General features: G+C 43.3%; 1 protein-coding gene across 5 annotated transcripts in view; it reads left to right on the top strand.

Moving 5' to 3' along the window:
• Positions 1–18,995: 18,995 nt before the first annotated feature.
• TMEM120B (transmembrane protein 120B) overlaps positions 18,996–19,541 on the top strand; it is a 47,747-nt gene continuing 47,201 nt past the window's right edge. For 2 of the 5 annotated variants that reach the window (XR_012019169.1, XR_012019168.1), the window contains exon 1: positions 18,996–19,184. Coding sequence is in view for 2 of the 5 variants with exons in the window: in XM_072802415.1 (XP_072658516.1) it covers positions 19,116–19,184 (69 nt within the window). In the remaining 3 variants the exon portion in view is untranslated. The remainder of the gene's footprint in view (positions 19,185–19,541) is intronic. The other 3 variants (XR_012019167.1, XM_072802415.1, XM_072802416.1) reach the window with 3 other exon arrangements.

Here is a 19,541-nt window from a genome sequence, read left to right as displayed (position 1 = left end):
GTCTGCCTTTGGCTCAGGTCATGGTCCTGGGGTCTTGTGATGGAGTCCCACATAGGGCTCCCCAGGGGAAGCCTGCTTCTCCCTCTGCCTATGTCTCTCTCTCTGTGTGTGTGTGTCTCTCATGAATAAATAAATAACATCTTTAAAAAAGGGTGGGGGAGATAGTGTCCTATGAACATAGTGGGTTAGGCAGGGAGAGAGGAGTGTAGATGACATGCTGAGGATGTTTGGGGCCAAATCAGGTAGTCAGGAAACTGTGTGTTTCTTGAATTTGCTTTGATACAGGGGACAAGGTAGAAGGTGACTTTTTTTACCACAGTGACCTGGTTAAACAGAGACAAGCTGGAAAACTGCCTCTGAAAGTTTCAAGCTGATGGACAGAGAAACCTCCATGTCAAGAGTTATAAATCCTAGTCAAGGAGCTGAACAACTGAAAGGAACAGAAAAGTGATTCTTGGGTATTTTGAGGAAGTTACTCAGACATTCTTCGGGGCAAGGGAGAAAAGATTTCCCCTTTTGGTTTTGTCGTTTGTTTTAAAGATTTATTTATTCATTTGAGAAAGAAGGACAGAGTGTGTGTGTGGCTGGTGCAACCAGGCGATGGGCAGGGGATACAACAGAGGGAGAGAGAAAGAAACCTAAAGCAGACTCACCACTGAGCAAGGATCTGAGGGCTAGGCTCCATCACAGGACCCTGAGGTCATGACCTGAGCCGAAATCAAGAGTTGGGCATCAACTGACTGAGACACCCAGATGCCCCAAGATTTTCCCTTTTGGATAGCCACCATCTCCCTAAACTATTTTCTCCTTGAGAGATTGCCTCTTAGAAGGGTCCTAATCCAAGAATGTACCTGTTGTAGAAAGAATGAACCACTTCAGAGATGCCTTGCAAGGAACACAGAAAAGTAGTGAAAAACCAAATAAGGAAACCTTTAAATGAACTCACAATACACCTGTTAGTACGATTTTCCCATAGAGGAGTCACAAAGGCCTCATGCTAAGGGCCTTGGCATGGCTTAAGGTTCTGCTGTCACCATTTGGAAATTCCAAATTTTAACTTTTTAAAAATTTAGAAAAGATTTTATTTATTTATTTATTCACAAGAGACACAATGAGAGAGAGGCAGAGACACAGGCAGAGAGAGGAGAAGCAGGCTCCATGGGGAGAGCCAGATGTGGGACTCCATCCCAGGGCTCCAGGATCACACTCTAAGCCAAAGGCAGATGCTCAACTACTGAACCACCCAGGCATCCCAATAAATTCTTAATGTTTATTTTTATTTATTTTTAATTTTGTAAAAAGATTTTATGTATTTATTCACAAGAGACACAGAGAGAGAGAGAGAGGCAGAGACACAGGCAGAGGGAGAAGCAGGCTCCATGCACCGGGAGCCCGATGTGGGACTCGATCCCGGGTCTCCAGGATCGCGCCCTGGGCCAAAGGCAGGCGCCAAACCGCTGCACCACCCAGGGATCCCCCAATATATAGGTATACTTCTAAAATGTTGATGAATGAAATTGAAATTGTGTTGCAAATAATATGGACCTCATTCATGACTCAAAATGTTAGGCTCTGCCTTAGTTCCTTCAGGCAGCTGTAACAAAATACTGCAGGCTGGGTGGCTTATAAATAACAGAATTTTATTTCTCACGATCTGGAGGCTGAACATCCAAAATAAGAGTGTCAGCATGGTCAGGTAAGTGGCTTCCTCGGGGCTGTAGACTTCTTGTATCCTCACATGGTGGAAGGGGCCAGGGAGCTCTGTGGGGTCTCTTTTATAAGGACACTTCATTTATGAAGGCTTAATTCTCATGGCCTAATTGCCTCCCAAAGGCCCCACCTCCTAATATCATCACACTAGACATTGGGATTTCAACATGTGAATTTGGGGGGACACAAGCATTTAGACCATAGCAGGCCCTAAGTATAAATCATTAATTAGAAAGTCTCATGATGGGGACAACTGGGTGGCTCAGCGATTGAGCATCTGCCTTCAGCCCAGGGCGTGATCCCGCGGTCCCAGGATCGAATCCCGCATCGGGCTCCCTGCATGGAGCCTGCTTCTCCCTCTGCCTGTGTCTCTGCCTCTCTCTCTGTGCGTGTCTCTCATGAATAAATAAATAAAATCTTAAAAAAGAAAAAGAATATCTCATGATGTTGATACCATTCCAAAGAAGAGTTCTATATCACAAATCCATCCCCGTATCCCAGATTGTATCAGTTAGCTTTTGTAGTAAAACAAACAGCAACCTATTCTGAGTGGCATACAGCAATAAACATTTCTGTGATTTTTGGTGGCTGATCTAGACTGGCCTTGGTTAAGACAGCCAAGTGTCTCTCATCCTCCCCCTGGTATCAATGTGTAACTCAGAAATACTCTAGTTACAAGGATCCCTGGGTGGCTCAGTGGTTGAGCATCTGCTTTTGGCTCAGGGCGTGATCCCAGATTCCTGGGATTGAGTCCTGCATTGGGCTCCTTGCATGGAGCCTGCTTCTCCTTCCTCTGCCTAAGTCTCTGCCTCTCTTTCTATGTCTCTCATGAAAAAATAAACAAAATCCTAAAAGAAAGAAAGAAAGGAAGGAAGGAAGGAAGGAAGGAAGGAAGGAAGGAAGGAAGGAAGGAAGAAAGAAAGAAAGAAAGAAAGAAAGAAAGAAAGAAAGAAAGAAAGAAAGAAAGAAAGAAAGAAAGAATACTGCAATGGCAGGAGTCTAAGAGAGCAAGTCTACTTATTCAAGTGCTTTTTAGATCTTTGGTAACATTAAACAAAACAAGCTACACTATCAAATCCTAAAATAACCAGGCAGTTCACTCTACCTAGGGAGTATTCAGTGCCTTGTTGATCTGGTTACAATGAGTCAGATTTTCACAACAAAATTTCCTTTTTTTTTTTTTTTTTTTTAAGATTTTATTTATTTATTTGAGAGAGAGAGCAGAGAGGGAGCAGGAGAAGCAAGCTTCCCACTGAGCAGAGAGCCCAACGTGGGGCTCAATCTCAGGACCCCGAGAGCATGACCTGAGCAGAAGGTAGACACTTAACCAACTGAGCCACCTGGGAGCTCCTGCAACAAAATTTTCTATTCAACAAGATACTATGTCAGGTTCCTAACTATGGTGTGATGAAAAGAAGAATCTGAGGTACAAGCCCCTGCATTGTAATTTACTGGATAATCTGGACAGCTATCATTCTGAATCTGTTTCCTCATCCCTAAAATACACAATAATAATATTTACCTCTCAAGATTGTTATGAGGATTAAATGAAACGTTTGTGAAAGTACGTTGTAAACAGTTAACAATTGTTCACATTGAAGGTGTGTGGAAAATGTACAGTGATATTTGCCCTGTTGTCAACCAGAGTGGAGAGCTGGGAAGTGATGAGCAGTTGGTAAATTCTTTAAAGTGCCTTTTCTAGCAGGTGGCACTTATCTCTCCATTTCAAATTAGCCCAATAGCGGCTTTCATGAAAACACTTAGATTTTTTATAAGCTGTCAACCAAATGAAATACACTTTCCAAAGGTACTTCAAAAAGACAGAATGTTTGAACTTTCTCAGGGAGTGTGAACCACTTCGGAAGACACTTTGGTATGATGTGGTGAAGTGAAAGGTAAGAGTATCCTTGCCTCTGGTGATGAACTCCTAAGATAAATATACACAAACCCCCTCTAGTATTGTTCTGCAAATCCCAAACAGGAAGTGACTTGAATGTTTATCAGCAATAAGAGGTAAAACACTTGCGTATTATTCATACAATAGACTATCATAACAGTGAAAATGGATTACAGTCACATACAACATAGATGAGTCTTAAACATAATACCACATACAAGAAGATAGGCATAAAAATAAACAACAAAAAGAAAATTGAGTATAAATTCATTTAGAAAATTTCAAAAGTAGGAAAAACAAATCTGTATTATCTAGGGATGCAAAGATAAGTGGTAAAAACTACAAGGAAAAGCAAAGGAATTAGAATTGTGGTTACGTCGGGGGAAAAAGAAGGGGATTATGAATCAGCATGGGTGAGCCTTATGGGGACTGGCAATGTTCTTTTTTTTTTTAAACTGAAGTATAATTGACATACAAAATCCTATTTAGGTGTATCTTATAGTGATTTGATATATTTATACATTACAAAATGATCCCCATGATAAGTCTAACTACCATGCGTTACCTTACAAAGTTATTGCAATCTTATTGACTATATTCCCTATGTCATATGTTATATTCCCATCCATGGCTTATTCATTTTTTTTTTCGAGAGAGGGAGAGAGAGAGAGAGAGAGAGAGAGAGAGAGAGAGAGAGAAAATTGTAAGCAGTTTCCACACACAGCAAAGAGCCCAACACAGGGCTCGATCTCATGACTGTGAGATCATGACTTGAGCCAAAATCAAGAGTTGGACGCTTAAACAGCTGAGCCACCCAGGCACCCCCAATGAATTATTTAATTTATAACTGGAAGGCAATGTTCTTGACCTGGGTTGTCTTTTTTTTTTAATTTATTTATTTATGATAGTCACAGAGAGAGAGAGAGAGGCAGAGACACAGGCAGAGGGAGAAGCAGGCTCCAGGCACCGGGAGCCCAACGTGGGATTCGATCCCGGGTCTCCAGGATCACGCCCTGGGCCAAAGGCAGGCGCCAAACCACTGCGCCACCCAGGGATCCCTTGACCTGGGTTGTCTTTACAAAAATGTTCACCTCATAATTCTTTTTTAATTGAAACTTTTTTTTAATTGAAGTGTAATTGACATACAATGTTATTTTAGTTTCAGGTGTACAACATATTGATTCAACATTTCTGTACATTACTCAATGCTCACCATGATAAATGTAGTTATTATCTGACACTATACTACATTAGTATAATATTGGTTAATCATAATTCCTTTTTAATTATAGATTTTTATGTTATTCATAAGAGATACAGAGAGAGAGGCAGAGACATAGGCAGAGGAAGAAGCAGGCTCCATGCAGGGAGCCTGACATGGGACTTGATCCCAGGACCCCAGGATCATGACCTGAGCCCAAGGTAGACACTCAACCGCTCAGCCACCCAGGCATCCCTAATCATTATTCTTTAAGCTGTACATAATGTTTTTTGCACTTTCCTATATGCATATTTTGGAAATAAAAATTATCCCTCCTTCCTCCTTTGTTCTTTATTTCTTTTGAAATTTTCCAAAATAAAAAGCAGAAAAAATTAAGCATCTTTGTAGCATGATGCTTTTATCTTTTCTGTTCTATACTCAAGGGCTCTTTTTTCACTTGTTAATTACCCTCATGGTGGGGTATAGGTGTCAGGCATCAGCCTTTAGTTCTTAAATTGAAGAGAGATTTAGAGCCTTTCTTCTTTTCTCTTTTTCTCTTTCTCTTTTCCCCTGTTCTTTCTTTCTTTCTTTCTTTCTTTCTTTCTTTCTTTCTTTCTTTCTTTCTTTCTTCTTTCTTTCTTTCTTTCTTTCTTTCTTTCTTTCTTTCTTTCTTTCTTTCTTTCTTTCTTTCTTTTTAGATTTATTTATTATTTGAGAGAAGAGGGAGGGAGAGGCAGAGGGAGAGACCCTAAGTAGATTCCTCACTGAGTGTGGAGCCTGATGTGGGGCTTGAACTCATTACTCATGACCTGAACCAAAACTGAGAGTTCAATCCTCAACCAATTAAACCCACCAGGTACCCCTGGAGCCTTGTTTCATAATAAGAAAATTCTTTTTTTTTTAATTAATTAATTAATTAATTAATTAATTAATTTTTAAGATTTATTTATTTATTTATTCACGAGAGACACACAGAGAGAGGGGCAGAGACACAGGCAGAGAGAGAAGCAGACTCCATGCAGGGAGCCCGATGTAGGACTTGATCCTGGGACCCTGGGATCACGCGCTGAGCCGAAGGCAGGCATTCAACCACTGAGCCACCCAGGTATCCCACTAAATTTGCTCATTATTGTAATTCCTGTGCCCAGCATGGTGCTTGGCACATAGCAGTCTCCACACACAGCACAGAGCCCAACACAGGGCTTGCTCTCATGACTGTGAGATCATGACTTGAGTCAAAATCAAGAGTTGGATGCTTAAACCACTGAGCCACCCAGGCTCTCCATGTCTCTTCCCACTCATTCCCATTCTTTGATAACCACTAATCTATCTTCCATCTCTATGGATTTGCCTATTCTGGACATTTAATATACATGGAATCACAAGTTATGTGGTCTTTTGTGACTGACTCCTTTCACTTAGCATATTTCTTTCTTTCTTTCTTTCTTTCTTTCTTTCTTTCTTTCTTTCTTTCTTCTTTCTTTCTTTTTTTTTTAAGATTTTATTTATTTATTCACAAGAGACACAGAGAGAGAAAGGCAGAGACACAGGCAGAGGGAGAAGCAGGCTCCATGCAGGGAGCCTGATGTGGGACTCAATCCGGAGACTCCAGGATCACACCCTGAGTCTAAGGCAGGCTCTAAACCACTGAGCCACCCAGGGATCCCCAGCATATTGCTTTCAAGGTTATTCCATGTGGTAGCATGTATTAGTACTTAGTTCCATTTTGGTTTGCTTTCAACTTATTTATTTTTTTTAAAGATTCCATTCATTTATTCATGAGAGACACATTGAGAGAGAGACAGAGAGAGAGACAGAGAGGCAGAGGCACAGGCAGAGGGAGAAGCAGGCTCCATCCAGAGAGCCTGATGCAGGACTCCATCCTGGAACTCCAGGATCACCCCCTGGGCCGAAGGCAGGCACTCAACAGCTGAGTCACCCAGGAGTCCTGGCAATATGTACTTTTCTATATATATGTCACAATAAAAAGGTTATCATTGTTGGAAATTTGGAAATCAAGTGTTCTGTTTTATTAAAGATGAACAGCATTGAAATATTTCTACCATCCAAGCTCTGTGAATGGCAATTTTTTAGGTGGGAGAAAAAAGAAAATTTGTTAATAAATCTTTGTTGAACAAACCTTCTGCCTTTTGTTGGAAGAAACAGAAATTCTGAGAAGTCACCAGCAGGTGGTGCAATGAAACAAGACTTAATCTTGTAACCTAAAAAGCAAACCAAAATAAAAACATAAAAAGCAGCCAGCAGTCCGCCTAGTCATTGGAAAACATTTTTGTGAATTTCCTATTATTTATAATCTTCCTCCAATATTTTCCATCATACGAAAGAATCTGGCACATAGGGCTTCACTGGGTAACTGTCAGTCTTTATTCTTCAAATGCATCGAACAAAGAGAAAAACATACTATGTTTTCTCCCTTTTGTTTCACACCAGGAATTCAAAATAGTAGGAATGGCTGGGACTCGTGATATAGGGCCTTTTGTGTCTGCAACAAATGAGAATGGCAAAGGTGTCTACTAATACATTCCTCATATATTCTGAGATGGCATTTGGCTTTTGAGGTGAATTAGGAAGTGTGCAGTTTCTAAACCTTTATCAAGACCTTCCTTCCACTCATCTCTGGTTGATAACAGCCATTGGAGGTTGGAAAATTTTTCTCTAGAAAATTAATGAGAGAGACACCTGGGTGGCTCAGTGGTTGAGGGTCTGCCTTTGGCTCAGGGTGTGATCTCAGAGTCCTGGGATGGAGTCCCACATCGGGCTCCCTGCATGGAGCCTGCTTCTCCCTCTGCCTGTGTCTCTGCCTCTTTCTCTCTGTGTCTCTTGTGAATAAATAAATAAAATCTTTAAAAAAAAGAAAATTAATAAAATAAGGGATATATATTTTTTTAATCTGGAGACAAAGCCAAAATAGGAATCACCATGCTCATCATCCCTTTTATCAAGATATATTTCTTTAGGGCAAGGTGGGCATCAGGACTGGGAGAGGATGGTGCTGGCAATGGGAGATTGGTTACAATGAGGGGGAATGATCAGATAAGTAACTATACTAAGGACAATGGGAGACAGGTTTCTCACTCTTGGAAAGAGAGTTGGGAATATGGAAAAGAGAGAAAGCTAGAATGAACCCTGTGGAGTAGCTTGGCCCAGGTGTCCCTCTTTTATTAATTTTCCATATTAATAATAGAGTTCTAAATAAAGGTGCAGGGAAACCTGGGTGGCACAGCGGTTTAGCGCCTGCCTTTGGCCCAGGGCGTGATCCTGGAGACCCGGGATCGAATCCCACGTTGGGCTCCCGGTGCATGGAGCCTGCTTCTCCCTCTGCCTGTGTCTCTGCCCCCCCCCCTCTCTCTCTGTGTGTGTGTGACTATTATAAATAAATAAAAATTAAAAAAAAATAAAAATAAAAAAAATAAATAAATGTGCAAATAGGTACAAATATATATGTACAAACATACATGTGGTCCCTAGATCTGTCCTTGGAGAGAACTGGCAGTAGTGATATCCCATAGTGATGAACATACATCCAGTACCTGAAACTTGGTTTTTAGATTTCATTCTCCACTAAAAGGAACCAACAATGATGGGAGAAATGGCTGATTCCAGAGTTGGAGCAGGGAAAATATAAGATGTGTTTGGAATATCTTTTTTTTTTAAGATTTTATTTTTAAGAAATCTCTGCACCCAACATGGGAATTGAACTCACAACCCCTAGATCAAGAATCTCATGTTCTACTGACTGAGCCAGCCAGGTGCCCCTGGAACATCTTTTTGTGTCAAAAAAACCAAAAAACCAAAAAAACAAAAAAACTAAGGAAGTGGGGACCTATTGCGAGGGCACAAAAGTCAGCTAAAGAATGAGAGTAACTACAATGGAGAAGCTGGGAAAACACTACCTTTGGGTGTTTTTAAGATTTTATTTATTTATTCATGAGAGACACAGAGGCAGAGACATAGGCAGAGGGAGAAGCAGGTTCCCTGCAGGGAGCCTGATGTGGGACTCTGATCCCAGAACTCCGGGATCACACCCGGAGCCAAAGGCAGCCGCTCAACTGCTGAGCCACCCAGGTATCCCAGGAAAACACTACCTTAATCAAGCAAAATGAACATCATCTCTAGTGGAACACATTGAGGTTCTAAACTACCTGATGAACTGTAATGAGAACATAGCATCACTTCTGAGGTGGACCTAAAAAAAAAAAAAGAAAGATACCTAACCCTAACCTTAGTCTAAGCATGCGGATGTATTAGGCAAACCTAACTGAGGAAATGTCTACAAAATAACCATCCTGTCCTCTTCAGAAATACCAAGACAAGGAAGACAAAGAAATATTGAGGAAGTATCCCATATGAAAGGAGTTTCCAGGACGTCTGGGTGGCTTAGTGGCTGAGCGTCTGCCTTTGGCTCAGATGCTGATCCTGGGGTCCTGGGATTGCATCCCGCATCAGGCTCCCCGCACTGAGCTTGCTTCTCCCTCTGCCTATGTCTCTGCCTCTCTGTGTGTCTCTCATGAATAAATAAATAAAATCTTAAAAAAAAAAAAAAGTGAAAGGAGTTTCCAGAGGCATAGCAGCCAAACACAGTGGGAAACTTGAATGGGGTCTGAGGTTTAGAGGGCAGTGATATATCAGTCTTAGTTTCTCGATTTCATTGGTTGCACTTTGACTGATTAGGAGAATGTTCTTTATTGTAGGAAATGCTCACCAAAGTATTCAGGAGTGATGGGGCAAAGCAGATCAGCAATCTACACCCAAATGGGTTTGAAAAGTCAGTTCTTTGTATTGTACTTGCAGCTTTTCCTTAAGTTTGAGATTGTTGAAAAAGTTAAAAATTTTTATATGTATGTATAATCAAATCACAGAAAGGGAGAAAATGGGGCACCTGGGTGGCTCTTCAGCTTGGGTCGTGATCCTGGGGGTCCTGGGATCGAGTCCTGCATCGGGCACCCCATGGGAAGTCTGCTTCTTCCTCTGCCTGTGTCTGCCTCTCTCTCTCTCTGTGTCTCTTGTGAATGAATAAATAAAATCTTTAAAAAAAGGGAAAAATATTTGTGATTGTGTATATGATAAAGGACTTGTATCCAGAATATGTAAGGAACCCTTACAACTTAACAATAAAAAGGAGGGCAGCCCGGGTAGCTCAGCAGTTTAGCGCCGCCCTCAGCCCAGGGCCTGATTCTAGAGACCCGGTATTGAGTCCCACGCTGGGCTCCCTGCATAGAGCCTGCTTCTCCCTCTGCCTGTGTCTCTCATGAATAAAGAAATAAAGTCTTAAAAAAAAAAAAACAATAAAAAGGAAAATAATCCCATTTACAAATGAGCAAAGGATTAAAATAGACATTTTCCCCAAAGAAGATATACAAACGGTCAAGAAATACATGAAAAGACATTCAATATTTTTAGAAATTAGGAAAACATAAATTAAAGCCCAATGAGATACACTCCATGCAAAACTGCAGGCATGGCTAAAATGAAAAACACAGACAATAACAAGTGTTGACATGGATGTGGAGATACTGGAGTCTTCATGCATTGCTAGTGAGGGTGTGAAATGGTGCAGCCACTTTGGAAAATAGTTTGGCAGTGCCTCAAAATGTTAAACACAGGGGTACCTGGGTGGCTCACAGTTAAGCACCTGACTTTGGCTTAGATTGTGATCTCAGGGTCCTGGGATCGAGCCTCACATGGGGCTCTGAGCTCAGTGGGGAGTCTGCTTCTTGTGCCCCTCCCTCTATCCCCTGGCCCCCATGCTCTCTTTCTCAAGCAGATAAATAAAATATTTTTAAAAATGTGTTAAGCACAGTTACCATCTGACTCAGCAATCCTTTTTTTTTTTTTGACTCAGCAATCCTACTCGTAGGTTTAATACCAAGAGAAAAGAAAACACATATCCACACAAAAACTTGTACACAAATGTCATAGCAGTATTATTCATAATAGTCAAAAAGTGGAAACAACCTGAACTGCCATCAACCAATGAAGGGATAAGCAAAATGTGTATTTCCAGTCTGAATCTGAAGGCCTGAGGACAGGAAAGCTGACACTGTAAGTTCTAGCCCAAGTCCAAACGTCTGAGAAACTAGGAGAGTTGATGCTGTAAATCCTCATCTGAGGGCAGGAGAAGACCGATGTCCCAAAGTGGTCAGGCAGAGAGAAAGAGAATTCTCCACCTTTGGGTACTCTTCAGACCCTCAACTGATTGGATAAGCTGCCTCCTAACATTGGAGAAGACAATCTGCTTTACTCAGTCTACCAGTTCAAAAGATCTTTTCCAGAAAAACCCTCAGAGACACACCAAGAGTAACATTTCACCAGACATCTGGGCATTGTGTGGGCTAGTTGATATGAAATTGACCATCACAATATCTCAATAAAGCTATTGTTTGGGGCACCTGGCTGGCTTAGTTGGCAGACAGCATGTGACTCTTGATCTCAGGGTGTTAAGTTTGAGCCCCATGTTGGGTATACAGTTTACCTAAACAGTAGCAACAACAAATATATATAGTAACCTTCGAAACTGTCAAGGTCATGAAAACCAAGGAGACACTGAGATACTATCACAGACCAGAGGAATCTATTAAAGACATGAAGCCTAATGCCATGTCAGGTTGAATTATGGAACAGAAAAAGGATGTCAATGGAAAAACTGGAAAAAACTGAATAAAGTCTGAAGTTTCATTTATAGTAATATGCCTATGTTAATGTCTTGGTTTTGATAAAGGTGTCATGGTTATGTAAATTGTCAGCATGAGGGAAAACTGAATGTAGAGTATGTGGGAACTCTCTGTACTCTCTTTGCAGCTTTGTAAATCTAAAAGTATCCCAAAATAAAATGTTTATTTTTTTTAACCTAAATATACTGTCAGTGCTTTCCAGTACTTCCATAGTGTTGGGCACTTTATCTATATCAATGCATTAATCCTCGCGACAATCCTAAGAGAGCAACTCCCAACTTATTTATTATTATTATTTTTTAAAGATTTTATTTATTTATTCATGAGAGACACGCAGAGAGAGAGAGGCAGAGACACAGGCAGAGGGAGAAACAGGCTCCATGCAGGGAGTCTGACGTGGGACTTGATCCCCGGTCTCCAGGATCACGCCCTGGGCTGAAGGCAGCGCTAAACCGCTGAGCCACCCGGACTGCCCGCAACTCCCAATTTAATAGAGAAGGTGAATTATGGACTCAGGGTCAGGCATCTGACAAATGGGAGAGCTGGGATTTGAACTTGGGTTTGTCTGGCTAGGCCAAATAAATCATATGCTTTCCAGCCAGGACTTACAGCCCCAGGTAGGTTCAGTAATGCAATTAACTAAATAAGGACAGAAAGGACATTTTTATGCCCGAAGTATAAATATTAAATAAATGACATTTAATGACCATGCTTGCTGTTTACATTATAAACCTGTGAACATGGGTGTGTGGCTAAGTTGGAAGAGCACGTGACTCCTGATCTTAGGGTCATGGGTTTGAGCCCCAGGCTGGGTGTAGAAATTATTAAAAAAAAAAAAAAAGAAATTATTTAAATAAATAAAGCTTTTGGGACGCCTGGGTGGCTCAGCTGTTGAGTGCCTGCCTTTGGCCCAGGGTGTGATCGTGAAGCCCTGGGAAGAAGTCCCACATCAGGCGCCCTGCATGGAGCTCTCTCTGCCTGTGTCTCTGCCTCTCTCTGTATCTCTCATGAATAAATTAAAAAAATCTAAAAATAGGGGATCCCTAGGTGGCGCAGCGGTTTAGTGCCTGCCTTTGGCCCAGGGCGCGATCCTGGAGACCTGGGATCGAATCCCATGTCGGGCTCCCGGTGCATGGAGCCTGCTTCTCCCTCTGCCTGTGTCTCTGCCTCTCTCTCTCTCTCTCTCTCTCTCATAAATAAATAAATTAAAAAAAAAAGAAAACAAAATTAAAAAAAAATCTAAAAATAAATAAATAAATAAAACTTTAAAAAATAATAATCCCATGAGCAGAAAGACAGGGACTTAAAATTTCTATCAAACATCTGAAAAACAGGCGCCTGGGTGGCTCATTGGTTCAGTGTCTGCCTTTGGCTCAGGTCATGATCCTGGGGTCCTATTGGGGAATCCATGTGGGTTCGAGTCTCACATCAGGCTCCCCATACAGAGCCTGCTTCTCCCTCTGCCTATGTCTCTGCCTCTCTCTATATGTCTCTCACGAATGAATGAATAAAATCTTTAAAAAAAAACCACACATCTGAAAAACATTTCAGGAAAAAATATTCCATCAATTTACATGATGGACTGTTTCTGTTATACTAAGTTCATGCAATCTTTCTTTTTCAGGGTGCAGGAGTGACCATGTATCTTTAATCAGTATATGCATGTCATTTTGGGCTCTACTTTTTTACTTAACATGATTGAATATACCTGTTTACAGGCATCCATTTAGTTCCCATAGTGATCATTTTAACAGCCATCTAGTATTATATGAAATAGACTACAGCTTACTTCACTGTTTCTCTGTTGTGGGGCATTTGGGATGTTTCCAGTGCATGGTTGATCTAAAAAGTGCAGCTATAAACATCTTTGCACAAACTGCTTGTTAAAATCTTTGGGGACTATTTTCAGCAAGGGCATTTGTGGGAAGCAGATGAAAGAAAAGTCCCTGGAATCTTCAGTTCTCCTTGGACAGATGCTCTTTTTTTTTTGGAATTAGCTCTTGGCATCCTGTAATGTGTAACACAGCTACCAGTAGCTTAATGATCTTGGATATGTCACTTCACCTGTCTGCAACTTGGACTCTGGCTATTGAAAATGCGGTCCTCAGACCAATGTTATTGTCTGCAAGCTTGTAGAATTATAGGATCCTTGGCCCTTTCTAGAACCTACTGAATCAGTTAATGAGATCTTAGAAGGTAGTTCTTTTTTTTTTTTTTTTAAGGTTTTATTTGTTTATTCATGAGAGACAAACACAGAGACAGAGGCAGAGGGAGAAGCAGGCTCCATGCAAGGAATCCGATGCGGGGACTTGATTATGGGACTGCGAGATCACGCCCTGAGCCAAAGGCAGATGCTGAACTACTGAGCCACCTAGGCGTCCCTAGAAAGTAGTTCTTGATCACATTAAAAGTTGGGGAAACTATGCCTTAATATTCACCTGTCAAACAGGGAGAATAGAAGTCCTTCCTCAAGGCTGTTGTGAAGGCTTAATGCATTAATGCATATACATAAAGTATATACAAGAGCACCAGGCACATAGTGGGTGCTATGTGTTTGCTACTTTTATGACTCTTTTCAGCTGGTCATACAAAGTCTCAGACTGACAGGTTTCCTAAATAGAGTGCCTTAAAAAGGGATTTCCCTCTGGTGGTGTGGGCAGGGGGTGAGGAGGATAATACACTTTCCCACTCCTCATGATCAAAGTCCTTTAGCAGAGCCAGATCTAGTCCCAGGGAGCTGACAAGTGAATCTGAGAGCACTTTGGGTAGGAACTGGGTCAGGGTGGCAGCCAGGGAAGATCTGATACTTCTGGCCCCTGAGCGGCGATGCCAATTGGGGTGGCCAGCCCCTGCCATCTACAAAAGGGTTCCATGAATAATGCATGTGCCCCTATATTCCCATTTTTCAAAAGAAAGTAAGAGTTTGGATTTTAGGGGTGCTTGGTTGGCTCAGTTGGTAGAGTGGGCAGCTTTTGATCTTAGGGTTGTAAGGTTGAGCCCCAAGATGGGTGTAGAGATCACTCTAAAAAATTAAGTTAAAACGCTTGGATTTTGGGGCACCTGGTGGCTCAGTGGTTGAGCATCTGCCTTTGGCTCAGGTCATGATTCCAGCATCCTGAGATCGAGTCCTGCATCAGGCTCCCCACAGGGAGCCTGCTTCTCCCTCTGCCTATGTCTCTATGTCCCCTACCCCCGAATAAACAAAATCTTTAAAAAAAAAAAAAGCTTGGATTTTAATATAAAATTGTCCTTTTCTTTTTTTTTTAATATTTTATTTATTGAGACACACACACACAGAGAGAGAGAGAGAGGCAGAGACACAGGCAGAGGGAGAAACAGGCTCCATGCAGGGAACCCGACGTGGGACTCGATCCGGGATCTCTAGGATCACATCCCGGGCTGCAGGCCGCACCAAACCGCTGCGCCACTGGGGCTGCCCTGTCCTTTTCTTAATTAAAAAAAATTACATAAATGCTTATAGTGGCTTTATTCATAATCAGCCCAAACTGGAAACAATCCAAAGGTCCCTCAACTGGTGAATGGAAAGGAAAAGCAAATTGATCATACAATGAAATATACTCAGCAGAAGAAAAAAAATGAACTATTGATGCATAGTTGCATCAATATGCAGCATAATGCATTTGGGATCCCAAATCTTTTGGTGCTGGTGAAGTTACAGTAGTATGGACCAGATTTATCTTTTCATCTGAAACAACCACAAAATGGGGAAGCTATATACAAAATGATGTTTCTTTTTTTTAAAAAGATTTATTTATTTATTTATTTATTTATTTATTTATTTATTTATTTATTCATGAGAGACAGAGAGAGAGAGGCAGAGACACAGGCAGAGGGAGAAGCAGGCTCCATGGAGGGAGCCTGATGTGGGACTTGATCCCGGGTCTCCAGGATCAGGCCCTGGGCCGAAGACGGCGCTAAATCGCCGAGCCACCTGGGCTGCCCCAAAATGATGGTTTTTTAAAAAAAGATTTTAAAAATATATTTATTCATGAGAGACAGACAGAAACACTCAAACACTGAGCCACTCAGGTGTCCCCAAAATGATGTTTTTCATTCAAAACACTGGATGTCAGTCAACAGAGGATGGGGGCACTGAGAAATAGGAAACAAATTGTGGGGGTTATTTCTACCATTACCCCACTTATTGTCTTTTTTTAAAAAAGATTTTATTTATTTTTTCATGACACACACACACACACACACACACACACACACACACACAGAAGCAGAGACACAGGCAGGGGGAGAAGCAGGCTCCATGCAGGGAGCCCAATGTGGGACTTGATCCCAGGTCTCCAGGGTCACACCCCAGGCTGAAGGTGGCACTAAACCACTGAGCCACCAGGGCTGCCCCCCCCCCCCCACTTAATGTCTTGAGAGAGTTTCTAGGCACTGGTGCAGGGAGAGGGGGGGGTCTCACGTGAAGCCTGGCAGATCCCCAGAGTTGACAAGATAGAGCTGAGAGCCCAGGGGGACGGAGGAGGTTAGAATTGTAGAGAGGAAACAGCTGCACACAGAGAGTCCAGAGGCCCGCCAAACCCTACCCCTACCCCCAGCAGTCAGCTGAGTACTGGTCAACATGTATGCAAGGACAACCACCTGAAGCCAGGGAAAGAACCACCTAAAATAATTAGAAGTAAGCATGTATAGCACTCACACTGGCCCAGGAATAGTGCCTTGTTCCACTAGCCACCCTGAAAAACTTCATGATTCATTGGTCCTACCTCACATAGTGGGGAAAAATTAGCTCTAGACTGAGCACTGTTTTAGTCTCAGATAAATGTTAAAAGCAAGATTTGAAAGGATAAAATTGTTTCCAAGTAACTACATCTAATTTAAAGCTCAAGAATATTTTTAGGAAAACTGAAATACAAAAGAAGGAGGGGGAGGGGAGAGATAGGGAGGAAGAGAAGAAAAAGTGATTGAGGAAGGGAACCAATCAACAAGGTAAAATTCACAATGCCTGACATCCAATCAGCAATAACCAGGCATGCAAACAAAGCCTTTTCACCTTTATTGGGAGATATTGTTATGAATTGAATTGTGTCTCCCAAAGATATGCTGAAGCTCCAACCCCCAGGGATGAGAATCAAAACTCAAAGTTCGTCATTAATTTGTTGGGAATCTTGAGTAAGTCATACTTTTCTTCAGGCCTCATTTAAGAATTCCATATATTTCTGTGTGCTTATGTGTATATTCCCTATGCAGTTTTTGGAGTGGTTTGTGAACCCCAAAAGTTGAGAACCTCTGCAGTAGATGATCTTTCATGTGTATTCCTTCGGTAGATATTAAGGCCTTACTATGTGCCACACTCTGGGGATACAGTGATGCCCGAGAGAGAGACAAGATCCCTGAGATCTCATGCAGATTATATACTCAGGGAGGGATTCATACAACCAACATGGAGACAAGTACTTTCACATAATGGTAACTTATACAAAGGAAATAAGACAGGTAACATATAAGTGATTGGGAGGAGGCTTGAAGCTCTGGGTATTCAGGAAAGGTCTTTTTTTTTTTTTTCCAGAGATGTTACACTTTGAATTGTGTCCCCCAGAAAGATATGTTGAAGGTCTAATACCCACTATGTCAGAACACGATCTTATTTGGAAACAGGGTCTTTGCAGATGTAATTAGTTAAATTTAGATGAGATCATGCTAAAGTGTGGTGGACCCTTAAATCCAGTAAGACTGGTGTCCTTATAAGAGGAGAGGATACAGAGACAAGCACACAGGGAAGAAAGCCATATAACAACAGAGGCAGTGCTGGAGGGATGAAGCTGCAAGGCAAGGAATGCTAAAGATTGAGGGCCACCACAAGATAGGAAGAAGTTAGGAAAGACTTTACCCAGTTTGGAGCATGTCTTTGCTGACACCTTGATTTCACACTTCCAGCCTCCAAAACTGTGAAAGAATATATTTCTATTGTTTAAGCCACTCAGTTTATGGTATTTAAGCAGTCCAGTTTGTGGTTAAGGCAGCTCTAGGATTTCTTTTTTTTTTTTTTTTTAGATTTTATTTATTTATTGAGACACACACACACACACACACACACACAGAAGAGAGAGAGAGAGAGGCAGAGACACAGGCAGAGGGAGAAGCAGGCTCCATGCAGGGAGCCTGATGTGGTACTCGATCCCAGTCTCCAGGATCAGGCCCTGGATTGAAGGTGGTGCTACACTGCTGAGCCACCCAGGCTGCCCAAAAGTACAGAACTTTTTTTTTTTAAGACTTTATTTATTTATTCATGAGAGATACACACACACACAGAGAGGCAGAGACACAGGCAGAGGGAGAAGCAGGCTCCATGCAGGAAGCCGGAGTGGGACTCCATCCTGGGTCTCCAGGATCAAGTCCTGGACAGAAGGCGGTGCTAAACTGCTGAGCCACCTGGGCTGTCCCCTAGGACTTCTTTTCTTTTTATTTTTTGGTAAGTAGGCTCCATGTCCAATGTAGAGCTTGAACTCAGGACTCTGAGATCAAAAGTTCCATGCTCTATCCAGTGAGCCAGCCAGCTGCCCCCAGCAGCCCTAGGAAATTAATACAGGTGTCACTATAACTAAGGCTTGAGGGATCCCTGGGTGGCGCAGCGGTTTAGCGGCTGCCTTTGGCCCAGGGCGCGATCCTGGAGACCGGGGATCGAATCCCACATCGGGCTCCCGGTGCATGGAGCCTGCTTCTCCCTCTGCCTATGTCTCTGCCCCATTCTCTCTCTCTGTGACTATCATTAATAAAAAAAAAAAACAAACAAACAAAAACCTAAGGCTTGAATGATGAGAAAAAGGCAACCATATGAAGATTTAGAGGGAATGTTCCATGCAAGGATAGGAAGAGAAAAAAGTGTCTGGGAAGTACTGATCCAGGGGGCTGAGATAGGAGATGTCACTGGGAAGGGAGGCAGGGACAGATCCTACGTCCATTCAGGGAAGGAGAGGCAATGGTGTCACATGAGCAGCAGACACTGCTGTCGAGAGTCGCGCAGAATCTCTCGCAGGGGACTATGCAGATGACAGGAGTCTAGATGTATTAGTTGCAGTAAGTCATGACACGGTGAGACGTCGGGTCCCTCTCTGCCCTTCCCCTCCCTGCCTGGCGACCTTGCTGGATGGTCAATGTCAGTTCTAGCATTACAGGCCATTGGCTTTGGCTCTGTTCAGGCAATGAATGCCGAGAGTGCTGAGCTCTCAGCTCCCCCAAATCCTCCTTCCTCCCGACTCCGGACATGCCAAATAAACACGATCTTGTGCAAATGCAGGGCGGAGAAGTTCCCCAGCGTCAACCAGGAGACACTGGAAGGGCAGCAGCACCCGCCAGGAGACGGCAACCGAGACCGCCAAGACCCGAGGACCACAGCGGTCTCGCGGCGGGCGCGCGGGGGCGGAGCCGGCGGAGGCGCGTGCGCATGCGCGGGCCGCCTCCGGCGAGGGGGTGGGGCGGGGCCGGGGCGGGGGCTGTGACGTCAGGTGCGCGCGTGGCTCCGGCTGCGCAGGAACAGCTGGTGCCTCCGAAGGCGGCGGGCGAGTGGCCGCGCTGGGGTGCCGGTGTCCGCCCGCGCCACGCTGCGGGAGCTGCCGCCGCCTCGCATCGCCGCGCCATGTCCGGCCAGCTGGAGCGCTGCGAGCGCGAGTGGCACGAGCTGGAGGGAGAATTTCAGGAACTGCAGGTAGGGCCGGGCCACCTGGTCGCGCAACTCTGCTACCTGCGGTGCAGTGCCTTCCCCTTCCTGCTTCCCCAGCCGGCGCGGTGGGGATCATCAGGGTCCAGGGCGGTGCCCCTGGCTGGGCACCAGGGGCTGGTGGTCCGCGTGGGCCAGCACCCTCCTAACTGCCAGCACTTCAGTTCTTCATCCACTTGGGGCGCCCGGTCCTAGCCCCCCATTACCCCGCCTTCGCACCGGCTCTGCTCCGCACACCTCCTCCTCTGCAGAAAGTTGGTCTGTGGCCTCTGAGGGGAAGTTCCAGGTGTGTCATATGGGGCAAGCCTGAGGGGACAGATTTGTCCTGGGTTTCACAAAACAGCC

The sequence above is a fragment of the Canis lupus genome, chromosome 27, assembly GCF_048164855.1.
Source record: "Canis lupus baileyi chromosome 27, mCanLup2.hap1, whole genome shotgun sequence".
NCBI lineage: Eukaryota > Metazoa > Chordata > Mammalia > Carnivora > Canidae > Canis > Canis lupus.
This window is presented reverse-complemented; position numbering and strand designations above follow the sequence as displayed.